Source organism: Notolepis coatsorum (assembly GCF_963971535.1).
Source record: "Notolepis coatsorum genome assembly, chromosome: 14".
NCBI lineage: Eukaryota > Metazoa > Chordata > Actinopteri > Aulopiformes > Paralepididae > Notolepis > Notolepis coatsorum.
This window is the reverse complement of record NC_140178.1, coordinates 72,685,870-72,706,113: the sequence shown is the minus strand read 5'-3', so window position 1 is coordinate 72,706,113 and position 20,244 is coordinate 72,685,870. Positions and strand designations below refer to the sequence as shown.

The 20,244-nt window shown below is 44.0% G+C and overlaps 2 protein-coding genes across 2 annotated transcripts in view; one reads left to right on the top strand and one right to left on the bottom strand.

The window, feature by feature from the left end:
• Window positions 1–5,881, bottom strand: part of tom1l2a (target of myb1 like 2 membrane trafficking protein a) — a 92,356-nt gene extending 86,475 nt beyond the window's left edge. The window contains 1 exon segment of the mRNA XM_084328941.1: window positions 5,783–5,881. Within this exon segment, the coding sequence (XP_084185067.1) occupies window positions 5,783–5,834 (52 nt within the window). The 5' untranslated portion in view covers window positions 5,835–5,881.
• Window positions 5,882–5,938: 57 nt separating this feature from the next.
• drc3 (dynein regulatory complex subunit 3) lies at window positions 5,939–19,722 on the top strand (the record flags this gene model as incomplete). The annotated part of the gene is made up of 13 exons (XM_084329146.1): window positions 5,939–5,995; window positions 6,760–6,934; window positions 7,068–7,184; window positions 7,338–7,507; window positions 7,939–8,085; window positions 13,590–13,709; window positions 13,822–13,917; window positions 15,308–15,466; window positions 16,268–16,390; window positions 16,819–16,899; window positions 17,090–17,197; window positions 18,563–18,694; window positions 19,627–19,722. Exons 2-13 carry the CDS (start codon window positions 6,784–6,786, stop codon window positions 19,720–19,722), a joined length of 1,500 nt encoding a protein of 499 aa, XP_084185272.1. The 5' UTR covers window positions 5,939–5,995; window positions 6,760–6,783.
• Window positions 19,723–20,244: the final 522 nt, after the last annotated feature.

Below are 20,244 nucleotides of genomic sequence, written 5' to 3'. Positions count from 1 at the left end.
GAGCGTAAGCAGGGTTTCTACATATTTTGTCATTTCCAAATTCTAGGCTTTTTCCAGAAATAGATTTTTTTACTTCAAGGGTTTGGACCGTTTGGTCAATGTTATGATGTGTAAGCCTACTTATAGTGGTTGGGTGGGTATTGGGCAATATTTCAACTAGTCTAGGACATAACACTCTAGGCTAACTGAAGATCAGCCTATTCAGCTGTTTCTAAGCAACAAGGTTGTGACTGAACAGCAATAGTTATTTATTCTTTAACAGACTTCATTGTACAATCACAGACCTTTCAATACCTGGAAATTATCAAAGTTTCGATAACTTTTCCTGACTTTCCAGGCCTGTGTAGGTGTGAGGAGGGGCAGTTCAAGTAAGCAACACGCTGCGTTTGATCCAGTGTGTACAGTGTGTGTGAGTGTGTGTAGAGCTAGAGCATTAGTTTGGAAGAATTAACCAGCCACTTCCACAGAGAATATCCCTTGTAATCTCCTCAAGTGGATTTGGCATGCTGACAAGACAGGGCCCGAAGAGGACTGATGACAGGGCAGGAATAAAAAGGCAGAAAGAAGAAGAGGGCCATCTACCTGGATCTAACCTTGTGCAATGGTGGAAACGAGATGCATAGGACAACCAAGGTCCTATTAATGATGTTGAATGAGTGCCGAGTGCTTCCCCAGGCTCTGTCTCTGTCTCCCAGTGCTGAGAACTGACCCCAGACCAGTTTCAGTCTGTTGTCATGTGGCTTACAGGGCGGCAGGCTGTGCCATCCACTGCCAACAAAGCCACATATCTGTCCTCCTCCTCCCAACCATTCATTCTCTTTTACACACTCCCTTTCTCTCCATTCTCACTTTACCTCCATCTCGTTCTCTTTAATCTGTGTCACTCACCTTCTCTCAATACCAGTCAGTCACCGACCAAATGTTGGCAGCCTAGAGTAGAATACTGGCTGTGGCTGGTCGGTCCGTCTACTCTTCTGACCATTAGGTAACAATTATGATTCAGTGGGGCTTTTCATGTCTATGTGACTGGAGAAAAGGTCTGGTTCTATGTAGAGCTGGATTCAGGCCTGGAATCGGCGGAAAGCGTGCTCACGTCTAGGCGTGTCGCAAATTAATAACTACTTTTGTTGGACAATATATTGTCCTGGAAATACTTGTGATTTAAACAATATTATTGTAATTTGAATACCATTTCAGGCCACTGATATAATGATAATATAAGTTACGCTATCTGTGAGCGTGCACCATTTTGCGCCGTCACGTTTATATTCGCATTGTCGGGCAAACACGTCAGCCCCCCCCCCCCCCCCCCCAAGCCCAAACAGTAGTTTCAGCCGCATTTCGTCTTTGTAACTAATGTAGAAGAGAAGATGACAAAAAGGCAGCCTTTGGTCAAGAAGAAAGGTAACACTAATTCAGTCGTCAATATGATGTTCTCAAATCAATAAGTAATCGCGTTTAATAATCATGATTTCAATAGCAATCAAAGTAATCGTGATTACAGCCCTAATGATGAGATCTCCCCCCTTATTCGGCTTAAGCCCAAAATGTTCCCAGAGCTGTGGAATGCGGCTTTCAAGCCAAGACCCAGTTTGGACTTATTTTTCCAAACCTTCTGGCTGGAGTTATGCAGTCATCAGGAAAAACACACCTATTAGCCACGAGTAACACGTTATCTTCACTTCACGCTGTGTGTGTGTGTGTGTGTGTGGAGGAGTAGCTGATTTGTCAGCATAAAGGTCGAAGTCATGTCAGTATATCGTACGATAAGTCGATAGCGTAATTATCGTGACAGGCCTACTCACGTCTGCCTACTACTACGTTTTTTGTTTTTGTAATTCCATTAAGGTGATTGAGAATCTGGATCAAGCCATTCAAGGGGCTGGATCCAAGAGAGTTGCTATGGCCATTGGATGGACAAAAAACTGTTTCTGTCTTGGGCAGAAGTCAACAAATAGGCTGCCAGAGCAGTAGAGGAGGATGATACTCAGAGCCGAAGCCTGTCTTATCCTTTACCTACAAAGCTCCATGGAATCTTAAATAATTGCTTCATTATTTTCAGCCATCATCATTCATCTAGTACTAATGCTTCAATCCAGTTAGTGAAAATCCATGGGATCGCTGCGTAGGCTCAGGCTGGCAGATTGCTGGGTTTTCCCTCCAGGCCATTTGTCTAACTGGGCCTATTTCTCTCTACTTTGTAGACTCTCCAACTCCTATGACACAGTTGTGGTGCAGCAGTGGGGGGGGGGGGGGGGGGGTGTAGTGCTTTGAATGTCAAACCTAAGAGCATCGGAGGGAGAACTTGGCTCAAAACACACCCTGTGCATATCCTAAACACAGGTGCACATAAACTAAACATGCAGCCTGAGCTTAGCTGACACACACACACACACACACACACACACAGACAACGCACGCCCATCCGCATGCACATACTTCATTCACCACTAACCCCCCCCCCCCGGTCAGTCATTTAGCAAATGAGAAAGTTCAATGAAGTGCTTTTTCCAATGAAAGCATCATCAGTGATGCTCTTTCTCTCCCTCTCCTCTCTCTCCTTCCGTCAACACCGGTAATGTGATCCTCTGTGGCTGTGCTGCCGCTGTGGTGTAAGGTATCACTGCTTGCTGCAGCCAGACAGGCAGCTGGCCAGACAGTACAGCAACTCAACAAGAGAGAAAGAGATCAAGGAGGAGATACACCTATCCCTCAATGAAACAGGCGAAATCCTAGATGTGCTGCATGCTGCCCAGGATTTGACCTGAAGAGACCTCTGTAACATGAGTCGACGGGAGCCGGTAGCGAGTGGCTAAAGTCTAGTGGCCATCTTGGATGACTTGGCACGGTCACAGCAGCTGACCGGTGGGTGACGAGAAGGGCCCGCCCTGAGCCAGGCCATCACTGAAAGGCCCCTCTGACACCGGAGGACAAAAGAAACGTTTGCTTCCATGCAATTACACTCAGGGGTGTGACCAATGTGCTGCATCATGGCTATCTGCCCAGTATCTCTAGAAAGAGCCAAATATATTGAGAGAGCATGACTAATTTGGAGCGTGGAGCTGAACCATTCTTTGTGAGGATGGCAGTACGCTCTTACTTGTACTGTTGCATTAGTCAGTAAAGCAGCACAGGAGATATGTGTATCAATATGAACAGCAGGGGGACTAACTCTCACCTTTTAGCTCAGCTGTCCAAAAGCCTTGCTGCAAACATGTCCATTTATGATCCTATCAATAAGACATGGTGCCTTTGGTTGGTAACTAAATAACTGCCTTCATCAGTCCATCCCAGACAACCAGCAACAGCATCCACTCAGAATATCTATTCTCATGATAAGAACAGAACCTGCTGATGAGCGTTAATGTTGAGTGCCTATATTGTCACCAATAAATATTTTATTTGGCCAAGGCAGAAAAGCAGACAAGCTCCCATCAGTGTGTGAACCGAACCCGGCCAATCACTACTCCAGCTTTACTACATCAAGCCCAATCACAACTACAGCGATTTATCATACATGTCTTCAGATTCAGATTCAGATTACTTTATTCGCCATTTCATACAGGTACAAAATGGAACGTGTTTTGACATTACAGTGCATACTTTTTTCACAATTAAGAACAATACAACAGTAAATAAATAATTTTAAGTAAAGTGCAAGACAGGACAGAACAGTGAGACAACAATAAGACTGTGAAAGTGCGGTGGTTGGGGACATGGATACAGTGCAACACAAAGTTCAAGTCCAGAAGTCCAGCCCTAGCAGCTCGCCATAGAGGGGGGGGGGGGAGCAGGGGGACACCTGACTCGTTTACCAGGCGAGCTGCTGAGGGGAAGAAACTCAGTCTGTGGCGGGACTTTAGTGTCTTGGGCAGCCGTAGCCGCCTGCCGTGTCTTATCTCCTACTGTGCTAGCAGGGAACTGGCCTGAGAGAAAGGCCCACAGGGCCAGTTGCACCTGTTGAGCAGATACACCCACAGTGTGCCAAGATACTGCAATAATTTACCAGGGTTAGTGGTTCCAATGCTACTGCATGTGAAGTGCCGATGAGAGATGAGTAGTAGGCCTGCTGCTGCCTAGTAGATGTAGATACCATCTCCAACCACAATGTTTACGTGGCTTGTAGGGCAAAGCAGAGGACATTAGGGACGGGAACTTGAGGAAAATAAACGCTTGCCTGTATATGGTTTAGCAACAGCTTAGCAAAATGCTACATTCGTCATGACAGGAAATGCCACAGAGTTCGCAACATCTCTCCCATCTTGTTTAAACTAACATTAGCTATTTCACAAACACTCACCAGCATTTCAAACCAAATGAGAACCAGGTTACATAACGTAAGCCAAGTGACAAAGTAGGAGGACCCCCATCCAAAAATAAGAAGGTTGTTTTTTGATTTAGTCAAATGGATGAGAAGGGGGGTGTTGTGTAAACAGTGGGGTGTGGAGGGGAGACATTCAGACAGAGAGCCCACAGGACACTTCCTCATCCCCCTTTACCGAGGCGTGCTGAAGTCGAATGAATGAATGAATGAAAACTTTGTTTAACAGATTGCAGAATGGGTACAATACAGTACGGCTCAATACACACAATTGTTAAGGGGATGCAGACCAGATAAAGACGTTTGTCCTGTTTACATCAGGGTCCCCCATTTTCAATTCATAGTGACATTTATGACATACACGACAACATACATGACATTTATGGCATAGGGACATACATGACATACAGGTATATAGTACTGTTACATTTGTGACATATAGGATATGCAAATATACAGTACTGTTACCCATAGATCCTAACAGAGAATGTGGGGAGAAAATATATACATACGGTGGGGAGGAGACTGTCTATTATACATACGGTGGGGAGAAAATTCAGCCATCACTACACCGATTAATTGGCTGACCCTGCCTGGTAACAAAACCAATGGAAAAGTATGCTTGTAAATCAACGTTATTGCGGTTAGCCATGTTTACATGATCATAAACTCCATGTCAGGCAAACAGAACCACCTGTCTGGCTTTAAATATGGCAGCTCTACTTATGATTGTGTCTCAGTGCCTCAGTTCTGCACAACAGAGATACGAGTCTTTCCATGAAAAGCAAAGTTTCAATCATCGGAATTTGATTTTCGAATAGCAGTTAAATTGCTTAGAAGCTTAAATTGAGGACAGGACCGATGATGCCACGCTAGGAGGATGTGGTAGGCCAAGTGGATGAGAGTGTACTCAGTACTTGTCATCATCTCTGCTGAACACAAGCGCCAAACTAGTGTGGCTACTGCTAGATTGCTAGAACTTAGCCCAGACAACCAAACAAGAAGTTTACCACCAAGCAGTCTATATTAAAGTGCCAGTTTCCCACAAGGAGAAATAAAGGGCTAATCTAAATTTTAAATGGACTAAAGTCAAACAGACAAGACTTCAAACTCTGCCACTGTAAACTTAGATCATTTCACTTGATTAGGCCTTCATTTCTGTGAAAACTGGTGACAAAAAAATCGACAACACCAATGTCCACATTGATATCAGGTACAGGATTTAGCAACGGGTTTTCCGATTTGTAATTATATCAAGATACATTTGCGCTAGCTAACATTAGCTGGATTCCCATTCCAGTGGGCTGACGCTTGTCGCTAGCTTGCCGATCGGAGGGATCAGAGATGCTGGCTGGCTGGCGAGCTCCAGTGGTGCGACGTTTTTGAGAACTGCTAAAACCCTAAATGTAAGTTATACTTGACACTGTAGACTAGGTACGCACATGTTCACGGTTATCTTACCTATACTCTGGCCCACAGGAGTGCTGTACGGATTGCCTAGTAGGAACTCCATCTTGACAACATAACAATCCACCCGAGAATGACAGAGGCTGAAGTCGAGGAGCGTTATCCCGAAGTCCCACCCTCAGACTAACCCCATTGGAAGATAATTCCGAATTCACCGTATGTATGGCTGGGATGAATGTCAATCACATTTGGGGAAACTGTTAACAGGTATGTTCACCATAAATATTTGTAACATTTGTGTCACTCACTGTAGTATCATGGTTGTTCACATAGATAGTATCTCTCAGATGTACTATCCGTTGCACAGGGGCAATGGCGTCAATCAATTTAAATGAATAAAATGCTATTATTGAATGGGGTTTAGATCAAATATATATTTTTGAGATATTATCATTCAATCATTCAAGCAAATGCACCCTAAATTTGGCTAATACATAGTTTGCAGTCCACTCTTCACATAGCTGTTTGCTGTTCAAACTGTTTGTAGACGGTTGTTGAATGGCATGTTGAATGCGACTCAGGGGTGCCCAGTTGCTAAGCAACCAGTATACACATCGTCAAACAGGCCTGGGACTTTCTTACAACTAACGCTAGTAATACCTCCATGGTTGGGACAAAGAGGCTCTACAGATCATTTTTGGGATAGGTAACGATTGTAAAGTTGGTTTTCTGAGAGCACATTTGTTCGCAGGTTGTGAAGGAGTCTAGATAACGTTAGCAACATGAATTAAGTTAATGGTTAGTGCCGTTAGTTAGTTCTATAGTTGGTTTGATAGCTAGATAAGTAATGCCTTCTGTTTGCATGATCATCATTATCTTTGCTGGCAAGAGCAATATTAGTTAGCAATCGTTCTAGTATCATTGCATAGCCAATCAAATGTCTGACACGTTTTAGTTTACATTTGTTTAGCATCATCATTAATCAAGCAAACCTATAATAGCACACAAGCTTTTCTCTCCTCCTGGTGAAGTCCTGAGCCTGGCACAGCAGCAGCATGACCAGGGTGCTGGGTCCCAGTGTGGTGGATGAGGAGATGCTACGGAGAGCAGTGGAGGAGCAAGGTCCACAAGAGCAGGCTGGACGCCTTGCCAAGGAGGAGGTCACCCAATACAACACGGTCCTTCAGCTGCGTCTGGACTACATGAGTGAGAACCACAGCCCTTCTTGCTGGCTGGATGGATGAATAGATGGATGGATGGTTAAATAGATGGATGGATGGATGGATGTGGATGTCCACAGGAGCTGGTTATGTGAGAAAGGTGCCGTTTCTTCCCACAGATATCAGGAAGATAGACCACGTATGGCAGTTCACGTCCCTGACCAAGCTCCAACTCACCTCCAATATCATAGAGAAAATTGAGGGACTAGACTGTCTCACTAATCTGACCTGGCTTGGTAAGACAACGCAAATCCTATAGCTGTGATTGTTCTTTATATCCCTGAAAACCTGGAGATACATTTGTGTGTTTTACATGTTGAAAGATTGGTCCACTGAAGTAAGAATAACTAACATGACAGGGATATCCCACCGTCTCTCTTCTCCTCCAGATCTGTCGTTCAACAGTATAAAGAAGATTGGGGGTTTGGAGTCTCTGGTGAAGCTGCAGGACCTCGTTCTGTCCAACAACCGAATCTCTGTCCTGGAGAACATGGAGGCCCTGGAGCACCTCCAGAGCTTCTGCATTGGAAACAACCTCCTGGGCCAGTTGGATGAAAATGTAGGATTAACAGTAGTCTCTCTCTCTCTCTCTCTCTCTCTCTCTCTCTCTCTCTCTCTCTCTCTCTCTCTCTCTCTCTCTCTCTCTCTCTCTGTGCCTATGCATGTGTCACAGCTGAAATATATTATTAAAAATGTAGATGGGGGGGGGGGGGCGTACAGTACTTGTGCTGTGGTGGGTCGGAGAGTGTGCTGTGTGCTTGCAATGTTGTCGGTTCGAACCCCAACAAATGTCATTCTCCCCTCTTCCTCCTGCCTTTGCTGTGACTGTCTACTTTATGCTGTATAATAGTTCTTCTTCTTCTTCAGATACGACTCTTAAAGGTGTATTACTGTCCTACACCACTCCACTGTACAATACTAAAAGCACAACTGCCTTTAAAAAAAGAAAAAAGAAAAGCTGATTGTATAACCTGATCTGATCTTGTCAAGGTAATCTATCTCAGAAAGTTCAAGAACCTGCGCATCCTCAATATTGCCGGAAACCCCCTCTGCCAGGAGGACAACTGCACATTCTTCATTGCTGCTCACCTTCCAGACTTGGCCTACCTGAACTACAGGATCCTACACAGACAGACAGTAGGTAGTAATAGTGATGGGCTACTGGAACCAAACCCACATGCAACTGTTAGATTGATTGATTGATTGATTGATTGATTGATTGATTGATTGATTGATTGATTGATTGATTGATTGATTGATTGATTGATTGATTGAAAACTATATTAACAGATTGTAGAATGGGTACAATACAGTACGGCTCAATACACACACTTGTTAAGGGGATGCAGACCAGAGAAAGACTTTCGTCTTGTTTACATCAGGGTCCCCCATTTTCAATTCATAATGGCATTTATGACATACACAACATACATGATATACAGATATATCATGACATCATCATATACAGATATATCATGACATTTATGACATACAGATAGATATACAGTACTGTTACATTTGTGACATACACGATATGCAAGTTCAAGTTTCAAGTTTCTTTATTAGTTGTCATACAGAAGTACAGAATACTTTTATATAAAATGCTTCTTTCTGTTTTGCTCCAGAGATTGTGCTAGATAAAAATAGATAAGTATAGTAAGTATAAAATAGAAGTCAAGTACGTAGACAAAAGTGTTCAATATATACATATATACAATGTACAATGCAGAGTAGAAAAGTAACTGAGTTACAATACAATATACTATATACTATACAGTACAATGCAGAAATGGGATGAGGTACAATTTAGGTACAATTTACAGTAAGGTGTAATGAGGTATGGGTTGTAGTGAAAATTCTTTACCAATAAATATAAAGTGTGTTTAGGTGTCTAAAGTGGGTAAAGTGGGTGCTGCAGTAAGTTGTTTGTTTAAAGTGAGTGTGTGTGCGTTAGGGTGACCAGATGCAAAAAGTCCAAAAGTGGGACAACAGTAAGATTTTGGTGGGACAAAGTGGGACAACAGTAAGATTTTGGTGGGACAAAGTGGGACAGATAGATAATGTAAATTTTTTTATTAGAATAACTGAGTCTGGCAAAATGACAGGAGCTAGTTTCATACCACAGTCGGCTGACCTGTATGAATGGGAGTGTTGTACTGTGTGATAGACACTTGTTATCTCAGCTGCAGTGACCTTGTCCGTCTGGCTATCATTGTTTGGTTTAAAAAGAAACGTATCCATAGATCTGGATGTTTCTTTTTGGTGAACCACTTTCAAGTGAGACTCATGTCCACTGTGGCGCTTCAAGTCGTATTCTCCTCCATGCACAATGGACCTGTCTCAAAACCCTGCCCTCTTTTCTTGATCCTCCAATCACAGCTGTCGCTTACCTCTGACTTCCTCGTACAAATTTGTACGAGGAAGTCAGAGGTAAGCGACAGCTGTGATTGGAGGATCAAGAAAAGGGGCAGGGTTTGAGACAGGTCTATTGAAAACGAACTATGACACAAAACACAGAAAGCCTGCTGCGGATTGCCTGCCATCTGCCTCACCCAGTCATGTGTCGTTTGCCAGTCTTGGTTGTAACTGCAGGTCCGTTTCTTTTTACTGCTTTCCATCTTGAACTAGTTTGCTTGTAATGTTGTTGTGTTTTTTTTGACCAATCAGATTTGCGATATGAGGTAGCGTCACAAGTTCAACTCTCACGAGCAGAGCAGTGCGCTAAATTACTATAACCAATCAGATCTGCGATATGAGGTAGCGTCACGACTCAGTCACGTCACAAGCAGGCAAGCAGCGCGCTAAAGTACTATAACCAATCAGAGCAATGTGTGTGGACAAGAGGCGGGTTGCTACGTTTACTGTCTGTAGGGAGGGGCTTTTAGACGCATGTTTTTTTTTGGCTTCGAAAAGAGGGACATCCTCTCAATATGAGGGACGCGGGACATTTGGTCAAATGGTGGGACAGTACAACCAAAAGGGGGACACCTGGTCACCCTAGCGTGTGGATGTGTGTGCTGTGAGTGCATTTGATGATGTTATTAGTGTTATTGTCATTTAGCATCCTGATGGCCTGAGGATAGAAGCTTCTTCTGAGTCTCTCTGTGCTTGCCATGAGACTCCGGTATCGCTTGCCTGACCGCAGCAGTTCAAAGAGGCAGTTGTTTGGGTGGCTGGAGTCTTTGATTATTCTCTTAGCCTTACCCATGCACCGCTTGTTGTAAATGTCTTGGAGAGTGGGAAGCCCACCTCCAATTGTGCGTTCGGCTGAACAGGCCACTCTCTGTAGTCTGCTACGGTCTTGTGCGGTGCTATTCCCAAACCAGGAGGTGATAATGCCAGTCAGGATGCTCTCTATTGTGCATGAGTAGAAGTTTTTTTTTTTGTATCTACTTTTTCTCTCATTTTCTATTTTTCTCCCATCCCAATTTCGTATCGTCCAATTCTACCCTCCCCTGTCTCGAACGCTGTTAGGCCATGCCTCCCACAAGCCGGCTGTAATGTGGACGAAGCCATACATTGCACGTGTCCCCTCCGGTACTCGAGGTAGCAGCCGTCGCATCTTTTCACCTGCACAGCGCGATCTTTCAGCGTCGGGGGTCTGCGTGTTTGGAGGGCACGCCGCCCCCGTCGCTTCCTGATTCTACTGCGCAGGCGCACCAACCGACCTGTAGGAGTCGCTGTCCACAACGTCCGATCCCCACCCATCAGCTTCCCACCCCCTAATACTGCCAAATGTATTAGTATGAACGACCAGCCAAGCTGATAGCAATGCGGAGAGCTGGGCTCGTACCCACCGTCTCCTGCATTGGTGGTGAGCGCCTTGCCCACTGCACCACCTAGCCGCCCCATGAGTAGAAGTTCTTAAGGATCTTCTGACTGACTTGGAACTTCCTTAGGCGCCTAAGGAAATAGAGGTGTTGCCGTGCCTTCTTCACAACACTGTCAATGTGTGTGGTCCATGTCAAGTCCTCGGATATGTGGACTCCGAGGTACTTAAAACTGTTCACTCTCTCAACCGGTGCCCCGTCGATGCTGAGGGGGCTGTAGTCCCTGACCCCCGACTTCCTAAAGTCCACAATCATCTCTTTTGTTTTGCTGATGTTCAGGGAGAGGCAGTTCTCCTGACACCACTGCGACAGATTCTTTACCTCTTCCAGGTAGGCCCTCTCATCGTTGGCAGATGTCCCCAATCAGGCCCACCACTACTGTGCAAATATACAGTACTGTTAAACAGAGATCCTAACAGAAAATATATACATACGAGGGGGAGGAGACTGTACATTTGGAGGGGGGGTGCAAGGTGCAAGCATAGGGAGGGGGGGTTTGGACATTTACGGGGGCCAGTTTTGAATTGCAGCCTCCCATATGTGCTCTTTGAGAGCGGTTTTGAAGGTGGGTAGGGATTCACATTATTTTACGGCTGTGGATAGGGCGTTCCACATTGATGTGGCATAATTGCTAAACGTGTTTAGTCCCTTGTTTGAGGCAAATCTGGGTTGAACATGATTTGTGGAACTCCCTCTGGTGTTGTGATCGTGGTATTCACTGACCTTTGGGAAGTATTTCATGGGTACCTTAGTGGTGTAGTGTATCTTGTAGACCAGGCCCATTGCAAGTTGCTGTACTCTGCCGTCTACTCTAAGCCATCCTAGATTGTCAAAATGGGCAGGGGTGAGGTGGGTTCTAGGAGTAAGGTCAAGTAGTAGTCTGACCAGTTTGTTTTGTGATGTTTGTAATCTTGTTTTTAGTGCCTTTGAGGTGCTTTGGTACCATGAGGTGCAATCATAGTCGTAGTAAGAACAGTAAGAAGCATTTTGTACAAAAGTATTCTGTACTTCTGTATGACAACTATTAAAGAAACTTGAAACTTGAGTACCCTTGAATGAGTGCTCCTGTTAGAGTCTTCAGGGTATTCTTATTTACCAGAGAGGAGATCCGGTACAAGAATCTTGTTCGTTGGTTGACTGTTTTGATTATATTGGTTGCCATTTTGTCACAAGAAAGATTTGCCTCTAGGATGGAACCCAGGTATGTAATTTCATCTTTCCTTGTGACAATATTGTCACCCACTGTAACAGAGAAGCCGTTGGCCTTGCTGAGTTTGTTATTTGATCCAAAGAGAATGGACTCTGTTTTACCCAGGTGTAATGATAGTGTGTTATCAGCGAGCCAGGTGCAGATTCTGCCGAGTTCAGAGCTGAGGGCTTTTTCAACCTGTAACTTGTCCCTGTCAGAGACCAGCAGGGCTGAGTCGTCCGCGAACAGGAACAAGTTGCAGTCACAAGCTGATGACATGTAATTTGCATAAATTAGGAACAGTAGCTGTCCTAGTATGCTTCCTTGTGGAACACCACAACTCACTGGGAGGTGGGGGGGGATAGTGTACCATTTACCTCCACCATCTGTTCTCTCCCCTCCAGGTAGGATTGCATCCAGCTCACTGATGAACTATCAAAACCAATCGCTTTTAGTTTGTCAATCAGAATGGAGTGATTGACAGTGTTGAAAGGCTTTTGGAGGTCCAGCATGACCATGCCGCAATATTTGCCCGCGTCCACCTCTTGTTTGATGTCGTCGTTCAAATAGAGAAGGCATGTGGCGGCTACGTGGCGTAGTGGGCAAGGCACTCGCCACGAAATGCTGGAGACGCTGGGCTCGTCAGTTCGAGCCCAGCGCTCCACATTTGCTTTCAGTTTAGCTGGTCGTCCTTACTAATACACATTGGCCGTATTAGGGGGTGGGAAACTGATGGGTGGGGATCGGGCATTGTGGACAGCGACTCCTACAGGTCGGTTGGTGCGCCTGCGCAGTAGAATCAGGAAGTGTCGGGGGCAGCGTGAGCCTCCCACGTGTTACTCCTCGCCACTGAGAGATCGAGCTGCGCAGGTGAAAAGATGCGACTGCTGTTACCTCAAGTACCGGAGGGGACTTGTGCTATGTATGACTTAGTCCACATTGCAGCCGGCTTGTGGGAGGCAAGAAACAGCGTCCGTGACAGGGGAGGGTTTAATTGGATGATACGAAATTGGGATGGGAGAAAATATAGAAAATGGGAGAAAAAGTGGATAAAAAAAAAAAAATAGAGAAGGCATGTGTCAGTGGAGTGGGATGTTCTGAAGCCAGATTGGAATTCGTAGATTCGTTTTTTTATTTTTTTTGCGTGAGTGCGCGCGTGCATGCATGTAAGGGGGGAGGGGGTACATGATTATGCAATATTATAGCCACTATGTTTTAAATATATATTTAAGCAATGTGTGTGAAACCTTCCATGAAGCTAATAGAGGCCTTGCATGGAATATTTGTGCAGTTCTCTTCCTCCCAACATGTCTGCCTATAACCATTCGTAATGACATTCAAAAGCAAATGTCAAATGTCTGTGCAGTTAAGTAAAACACTGGAAAAGCATATTACCGTTACACTGTGAGTTCTTTCAAATATCCAGTAGTAAGACACCAAATTATAAAATTTTTGTTGATACCTTTCTCATATATGTTATATAACGCATAACACATAACAACCGTTGTTTTGCACATAGAAACCATTGTTTCTTCCAACATGGGGGGACGGAGGGGCATTCAACAAAGGGCCTCTATTATAACAAGCCAAGTAGATAATGCCCATGTTGTGTATCTCTGCAGAAAACGGAGGCATTTGACAAATACAAGAATGACGTAGAGAAAATAAAACAGAAAGAGCAGCACGATCAAATGACTGCAGAAGCAAATCAGAGCCAAGAGGATGAACTGCAACTGCACAGGGTAAAATTAAGTTCACATTCAATGATGCCTTCTTGTGTATTGAGCTTGCAAAGTTTGTATGTTCATGAACACATTTGTTTGTGTGTGTGTGTTCCATTCCCATGTCTTCTAGGATGCCTTTGTGGAGTTTCTAAATGGGTCCGATCTGTTTGACAGCATGTTCACAGATGACCGTGATGCAAAGAGCCTTGCCTACCTGCCTGGAGCGGCTGATCTGCATCAGACATATCCTCTGGGCACTTGGCTTTTCTTTTTTATTTAATTTTTTTATATGTTTTTTTCGGCATTTTACAGCTTTATTATGGACAGGACAGGCAGAGAGGAAAGTTGGGTGAAGAGATAGGGAGGACATGCAACACAAGTCCTGGGCCGGATTCGAAACCCAGGATGTTGCGATTACGCTGCAAGCGCAGCTACGTGGTGCGCCACCGCCCCAGACCACTCTAAAACCATACTTATATTCACCACGGTATAAAACGAGAATGTATCGATGGAAAAAAATTCCTTTTTCACATCTTGAACGATAGATAGGCTACTCGATGTCAAATGGGCCGTATTGCATGTATAGCTATAATATTTAAATAGTTATAGCCCTGCAAACAAGGTGAGCGACTCCCACCGTTTACAGCGGTGGCGGTAGCTACTACAGGGTGAGGATAATAGCTGGCAGTCAATGAGTTAATGGGATTTGAGGTGTAAAGTGGACTCTCCATCAGAACACTGAAACACAGTGTAGGACATCGGTGTAGTGGACCTCTGAGTGTTGTTGTTATTTGGTCCAGTCCCTGAGGGTTAAAAGAAAATATATATAGTGAAAGTACAATTTCAGTAACTTTTCCTGTCTGATTTCTCCATTGACTACCATGAAAAAGTTGCTGACATTTTCATTTTACATTTACAGTTAGTCATTTAGCTGACGCTTTTATCCAAAGCGACTTACAACTTACAAGTCATCAGGAAGGGCACAACTCTATCAGCTGAGTAACAATGTTCATCAAAGTGTTGAGTGCTACAGTGTAGGTTAGTATATTAGGACAAGTGCATGACAATAAGGTTAGTTAGGGTTAGATATTAAAAATATATATATATATTATCCAGATAATGGTTGAAGAATTGCGTCTTTAGTCGACGGCGAAAGATTGGATGGGTTTCGGCTGTCCTAACTGTGGTGGGCAGTTCATTCCACCATTGTGGGGCAAGGACTGAGACTAGGCGGCTTCTCCTTGATGACCCTCCCGGAACTTGGATAGGAGTAGGTCTGAGGCGGCCAGAAGATGCAGAGCGTAGGGGTCTTGAGGGTGTGTAGTTAGAGACCATTGACCAGAGGTAGGCGGGAGCGGTTCCCTTTGGAGCCAGTGCAGGTCCCTAAGAAGTGGGGTGACATGGGCTGACTTCGGTAGGCACCTATCTGTACTTTCACTTATTTCCAGGTAAATGTAAACCATTTATATTGTCATACAAAGTAGCAATTGTTGTAGTAGTAGTAATAGTAGTAGTAGTTGTGTTAAAATAATTCTAAAACTATTTACTTTTAGAATGATTAACCTAAGCCTCAGAGATCATGCTTGATGTTCCTTGACTCTGCACTTACGTTTAAGAACCAGCTGGTGGAGCTGTGTGTCCAGGTGTTTGACATAGGCTTGGTTCAGCACAAGCGAAGAGAGACGGAGGTCAAATCCTTCTCTGATTGTCTGAAGGAGGCTGTGGCAGACAGTCAACAGAGATCATCAGAACAGGTGCAGTCAAACTTTAAGAAGGTGAGCTGGAAGCTGCTGCTGGGTTTGGCTGTGTGGGTGTTATTACTTTGTCTGTAACTGAGTCATTGTTAAGGCTACAGTACACTTGGAAATGCTGATGTGTTAAATAGTTACACAGACTATTCGGAGAGAGCTGCAAAATATCTCATTAACTGTCAGTCATTTATGGGAGCTTGATCTTACATGCAGAGGAAAACAAGAAACTGTTCAACCCCATCACCCCTCCTTCAATTTTACTTCAAGTGTTTTCATTTGCCGAGTGTCACACCTCCCTGTTAATCACAGTTCTGTACACTCTCATTGATTGGCTGGGAGATTACAAATTCAAGGATACAGGTTTTTGATGTTTAATCCTATTGGCCATGGATATCACAAATAATCTGCTTCAGGGGCGGCTGGGTGGCGCAAGAGACACCGGGTTCGGCTGTCGGCATTGCCTCCGGCTTGGGCCGGCCGTCATACTAATTCATTGGCGGGTGGAAGTCGATGGGTGGTATCGGAGGGGACATGTGATGCAAGGCTTCTATCCTCCCTACAACCGACCAGTGGGGGGCATATGCGAGCAACGTTCAAGACAGGGGAGGGGAGAATTGGCACGAGAGGTAAATTGGGATGGGGAGAAAAATCACATAAAAAAGGAGGAGAAAAAGTAGATAAAAAAAATAATAATAATCTGCTTCATGCCGTCTGGACCCCAACACTCTCCTCTTGGGTTCACCTCCACAACAGTGCTGCTCCATAGCTCATATAGTATTGCACAGTGTGTTGTACTTGCTATCACCCCTGTTCCCTTCCTACCAGAGGATAGCTGAGTCCCACCAGTCGACAGACACTCTCCTGCTGGCCAGCCAGTTCAGTGAGGACATCAACCAACTGTGTAACACACTCATGACGCTGGAGCTTCAGCTGTTCAACCAGCTGGAGGTGTGTGTGTGTGTGTGTGTGCATGTGTGCGTGTGCGCGCGCGAGTGTGTGTGTACTCAAATCCGATACCAAGAAACATGTAACATGCCAGAAATCTGCATCTTGAAACATATAAGCATGTTAGAAATGTTATTATATCTCAATCATATATGTCCAATGACCCCAGACTGGTGGCCTATGTCTATGTTCAGCACATTATTGCATGTGAATGTGTCGATGAGGTCTGTAGTGTACAGCATGCGTAACTGATTATCTATAAAAGTTTCATCCAATAGGCCCCTGAGTTGACACGTTAAATCAATTTAGCGACACCATGTATGTTGTGCATGTTGTATGTTGTACAGTTGTAAGTCCAGTTGCAGTGCAGGGGATCATCTTAATGACATTGGGAAGTTTTATTCACAGAGAGATTGGTCTCTTCTTTACAGGACGTCTTCAAGGACTTTAAGAGGAATATCGTAGAAATGGTCGGCAGCTTCATTGAAACGGTTCAAGGAATATATCCTTTGCTACCTTGTGTATTCAGTTGAGAATTTGGACAACCTTCTTGATGTCCTGAAGTCATATATAGGCTCTGTGAATTATTATGTGAATTAATCATTCAATTGTTCAATTATTTTAAGGGAAATGTTTACAACTTGTAACTGTGATTCAAGTCTTAACAAACAGTTTCTTTGACCTGGCCATACATTCACTCAGTGTCGAGACCTGGTGAACCAAACCCATGAGAAGATGGTGGAGATCGCCACGGCCACCCTGGAGAAAGGGAACAAGACTAAGCTGGAGGAGCGTGATGATCTCAGAAGGGTCAGTGTGCCTCTTAATACTGTGGCTCTCAGCGGAGCAAGGGATCAAACCTGGGACCATAAACTCCCCAGGTATCGATGCTAGTACCACCATGTCAAAACAGATATCCCTGTTGGTCGGCCAGTTAGCCGGCGCTACCAGGGTTGTGTAGGGCAAGATTATTTCTGTGTACTTGTGCTCAGTCCTATCTCCCCCACCCTCATCCTTCTGAACCACTGCCCTCTAAACACACACTGGAATCTGTTGTCACCGCTATCAAACCCTTGAATGGTGCGGTGGTAGAGAGGTCGACCAGTAATTGCTAGGTCAGTCCACAGCGATTGGAAGATGTATTCCAGCTATGAGCCGGTGACTGGAGGGTGTATTCCAGCTATGAGCAGGTGACTGGAGGGTGTATTCCAGCTATGAGCCGGTGACTGGAGGAGGGTGTATTCCAGCTATGAGCAGGTGACTGGAGGGTGTATTCCAGCTATGAGCAGGTGACTGGAGGGTGTATTCCAGCTATGAGCCGGTGACTGGAGGGTGTATTCCAGCTATGAGCAGCTGACTGGAGGGTGTATTCCAGCTATGAGCAGCTGACTGGAGGGTGTATTCCAGCTATGAGCAGGTGACTGGAGGAGGGTGTATTCCAGCTATGAGCAGGTGACTGGAGGGTGTATTCCAGCTATGAGCCGGTGACTGGAGGGTGTATTCCAGCTATGAGCAGCTGACTGGAGGGTGTATTCCAGCTATGAGCAGGTGACTGGAGGGTGTATTCCAGCTATGAGCAGGTGACTGGAGGAGGGTGTATTCCAGCTATGAGCAGCTGACTGGAGGGTGTATTCCAGCTATGAGCAGGTGACTGGAGGAGGGTGTATTCCAGCTATGAGCAGGTGACTGGAGGAGGGTGTATTCCAGCTATGAGCAGGTGACTGGAGGGTGTATTCCAGCTATGAGCAGGTGACTGGAGGGTGTATTCCAGCTATGAGCAGGTGACTGGAGGGTGTATTCCAGCTATGAGCAGGTGACTGGAGGAGGGTGTATTCCAGCAGAGCCATCTGCAGTGCTCACCGTCTCCGCCAATGTGCCCTTGGAAAAGGAATGAAAGCTAAGTTAAAGAAGAGTTAGCAGCAGAACAGAATTTTAGAGGGACAAACATTACAAACACTGACCTTTCAGCTGTGTGCCTTCATTAACACCTACAAGAAGCGGCAGTCTCTTAACTTGTATGTCATTTTATGAGATTTTATTTAACCGTTAAAAACAAAACAGTCATTCTGTGAGGTTTTCTGTGTAAGAGGTCTTTTTATAGTGTTTATCTCTTGAGTCCTAAGTTGAGCACATTGGTCAGTAGCATAGAGAACTCACATTCCTTTCTTCTCGTAGCTGCTTGTAGACAAAGACACAGTGATGAACGCCCTGAATGCCTCCCACAACACTCACCTGCTGAAGGTGGACGACCGCGAGGACGAGTTGGTGAGGCGTATCAATGGCTGGCTAAGCGTTGTCATGAAAGGGGTAGGGAGCAGGGAGGATGTTGGAATACAGCCCCCGAATCATATATTTAATCAGTGGTGGAAAGTAACTATATTTACTCAAGTACTGTACTTAAAGATGCTATAGATAACATTTATATGTAGAGTAATCTGGAGCTTTTAGAAAGGTACAGAATAAAAGTATTGGTTTTCCCTCACAAAAAATATTGGTTCATGAATTTATAATTTTAAAGATTTTGGTGGGTGGGTGGAAAATTAATGTTGTTGTTTACATGTTGCATGCATGTACCCCATCGCTACTTCAAATTTTGCCACATGGAATGCACCTGATTGGATAAATGACATGCTAGTGCCCTAGTGCAACATCTAGTCGCTGTTATCTATAGCACCTTTAAGTACAATTTTAGGTACTTGCACTTTACCTAAGTAATTTTATTTCAATGAACTAAATTTGTACTAAATATTGTACCTTTTACACTACATGTATCTGAACCCATCACTTAATAGTCACGTTGAAGAAAATTATTTTGTATAGAAAACATGGCATAATGAAGATAATGTACTTTCATATTTGAAGTCTGACTACTTCAAGAGGTCGTAATCAGAGCCAGCATAACTGGACCACATACCCCTTTAACATAACCAGAGGACAGTCGATTGACTATTGAACGCTCCCAAGCACTGGAATACACAAACGACATATAGAATGTGCATGTTTACTTTTGATACTTGAGTAAATTCAATATCAAATACTTCTCCACTTTTACATAATTACATTTTTTTATGGAGGACTTTTACTTTAACCAGAGTACTTTATCTGGATATTTCTACCTTTATTTAAGTAAAGAAACAATGTACTTCTTCCGCCACTGTATTTAACTGAGAGGTGCATCTCTCCTCTGCATCTAATATGTTTGTTATGGTTTGCTTCATCTTCTTTCTGCTTCAATTCAGATTCAAGACGAGGAGATGAAGCGCAATTTGAAGCGTATCTCAGAGATCCACAACTACATTTGCGATCTGAGGGATCAGCTGGAGGTGTCACAATAGCATGACCTGTGGGGACACTACAGGCTAACACCCTGCATTATTCATTTGTGCTTTTATATATTTTTATATGCACATTTTCATAACTTGTATGGATACTTTGTATGGAAATTCATTCATTGTGAGCCAGTAAAATTTGTATTGTTCGTGACTGTTGTGTAGATGGTTTTTCATGCTCATCTGCAACTTGGAGGAGATTGTTGTGTATGAAGTTCAATAGTAATGTTCTGGAATAAGATCACCTTCTTAATAACCCATAATAATAATTCACGAGTGAAATGTTTACTTCCACTTGTAACTTATACGGCATAATATCCTTCGACTACGTTTATTTATTTGTATTCAATTGTTTTTTTTAACGGTTTTTTTATTATTATTTTTGACATGACAAAACTAGACACACAAACATTAACAGTAAATATCCACAATAAATCACAGGACTAATACAGTCCATTATTTGGATCAATATAAATGTAGGTTACAAGATATATACATAATACTTACAATACAATACATACATATGCT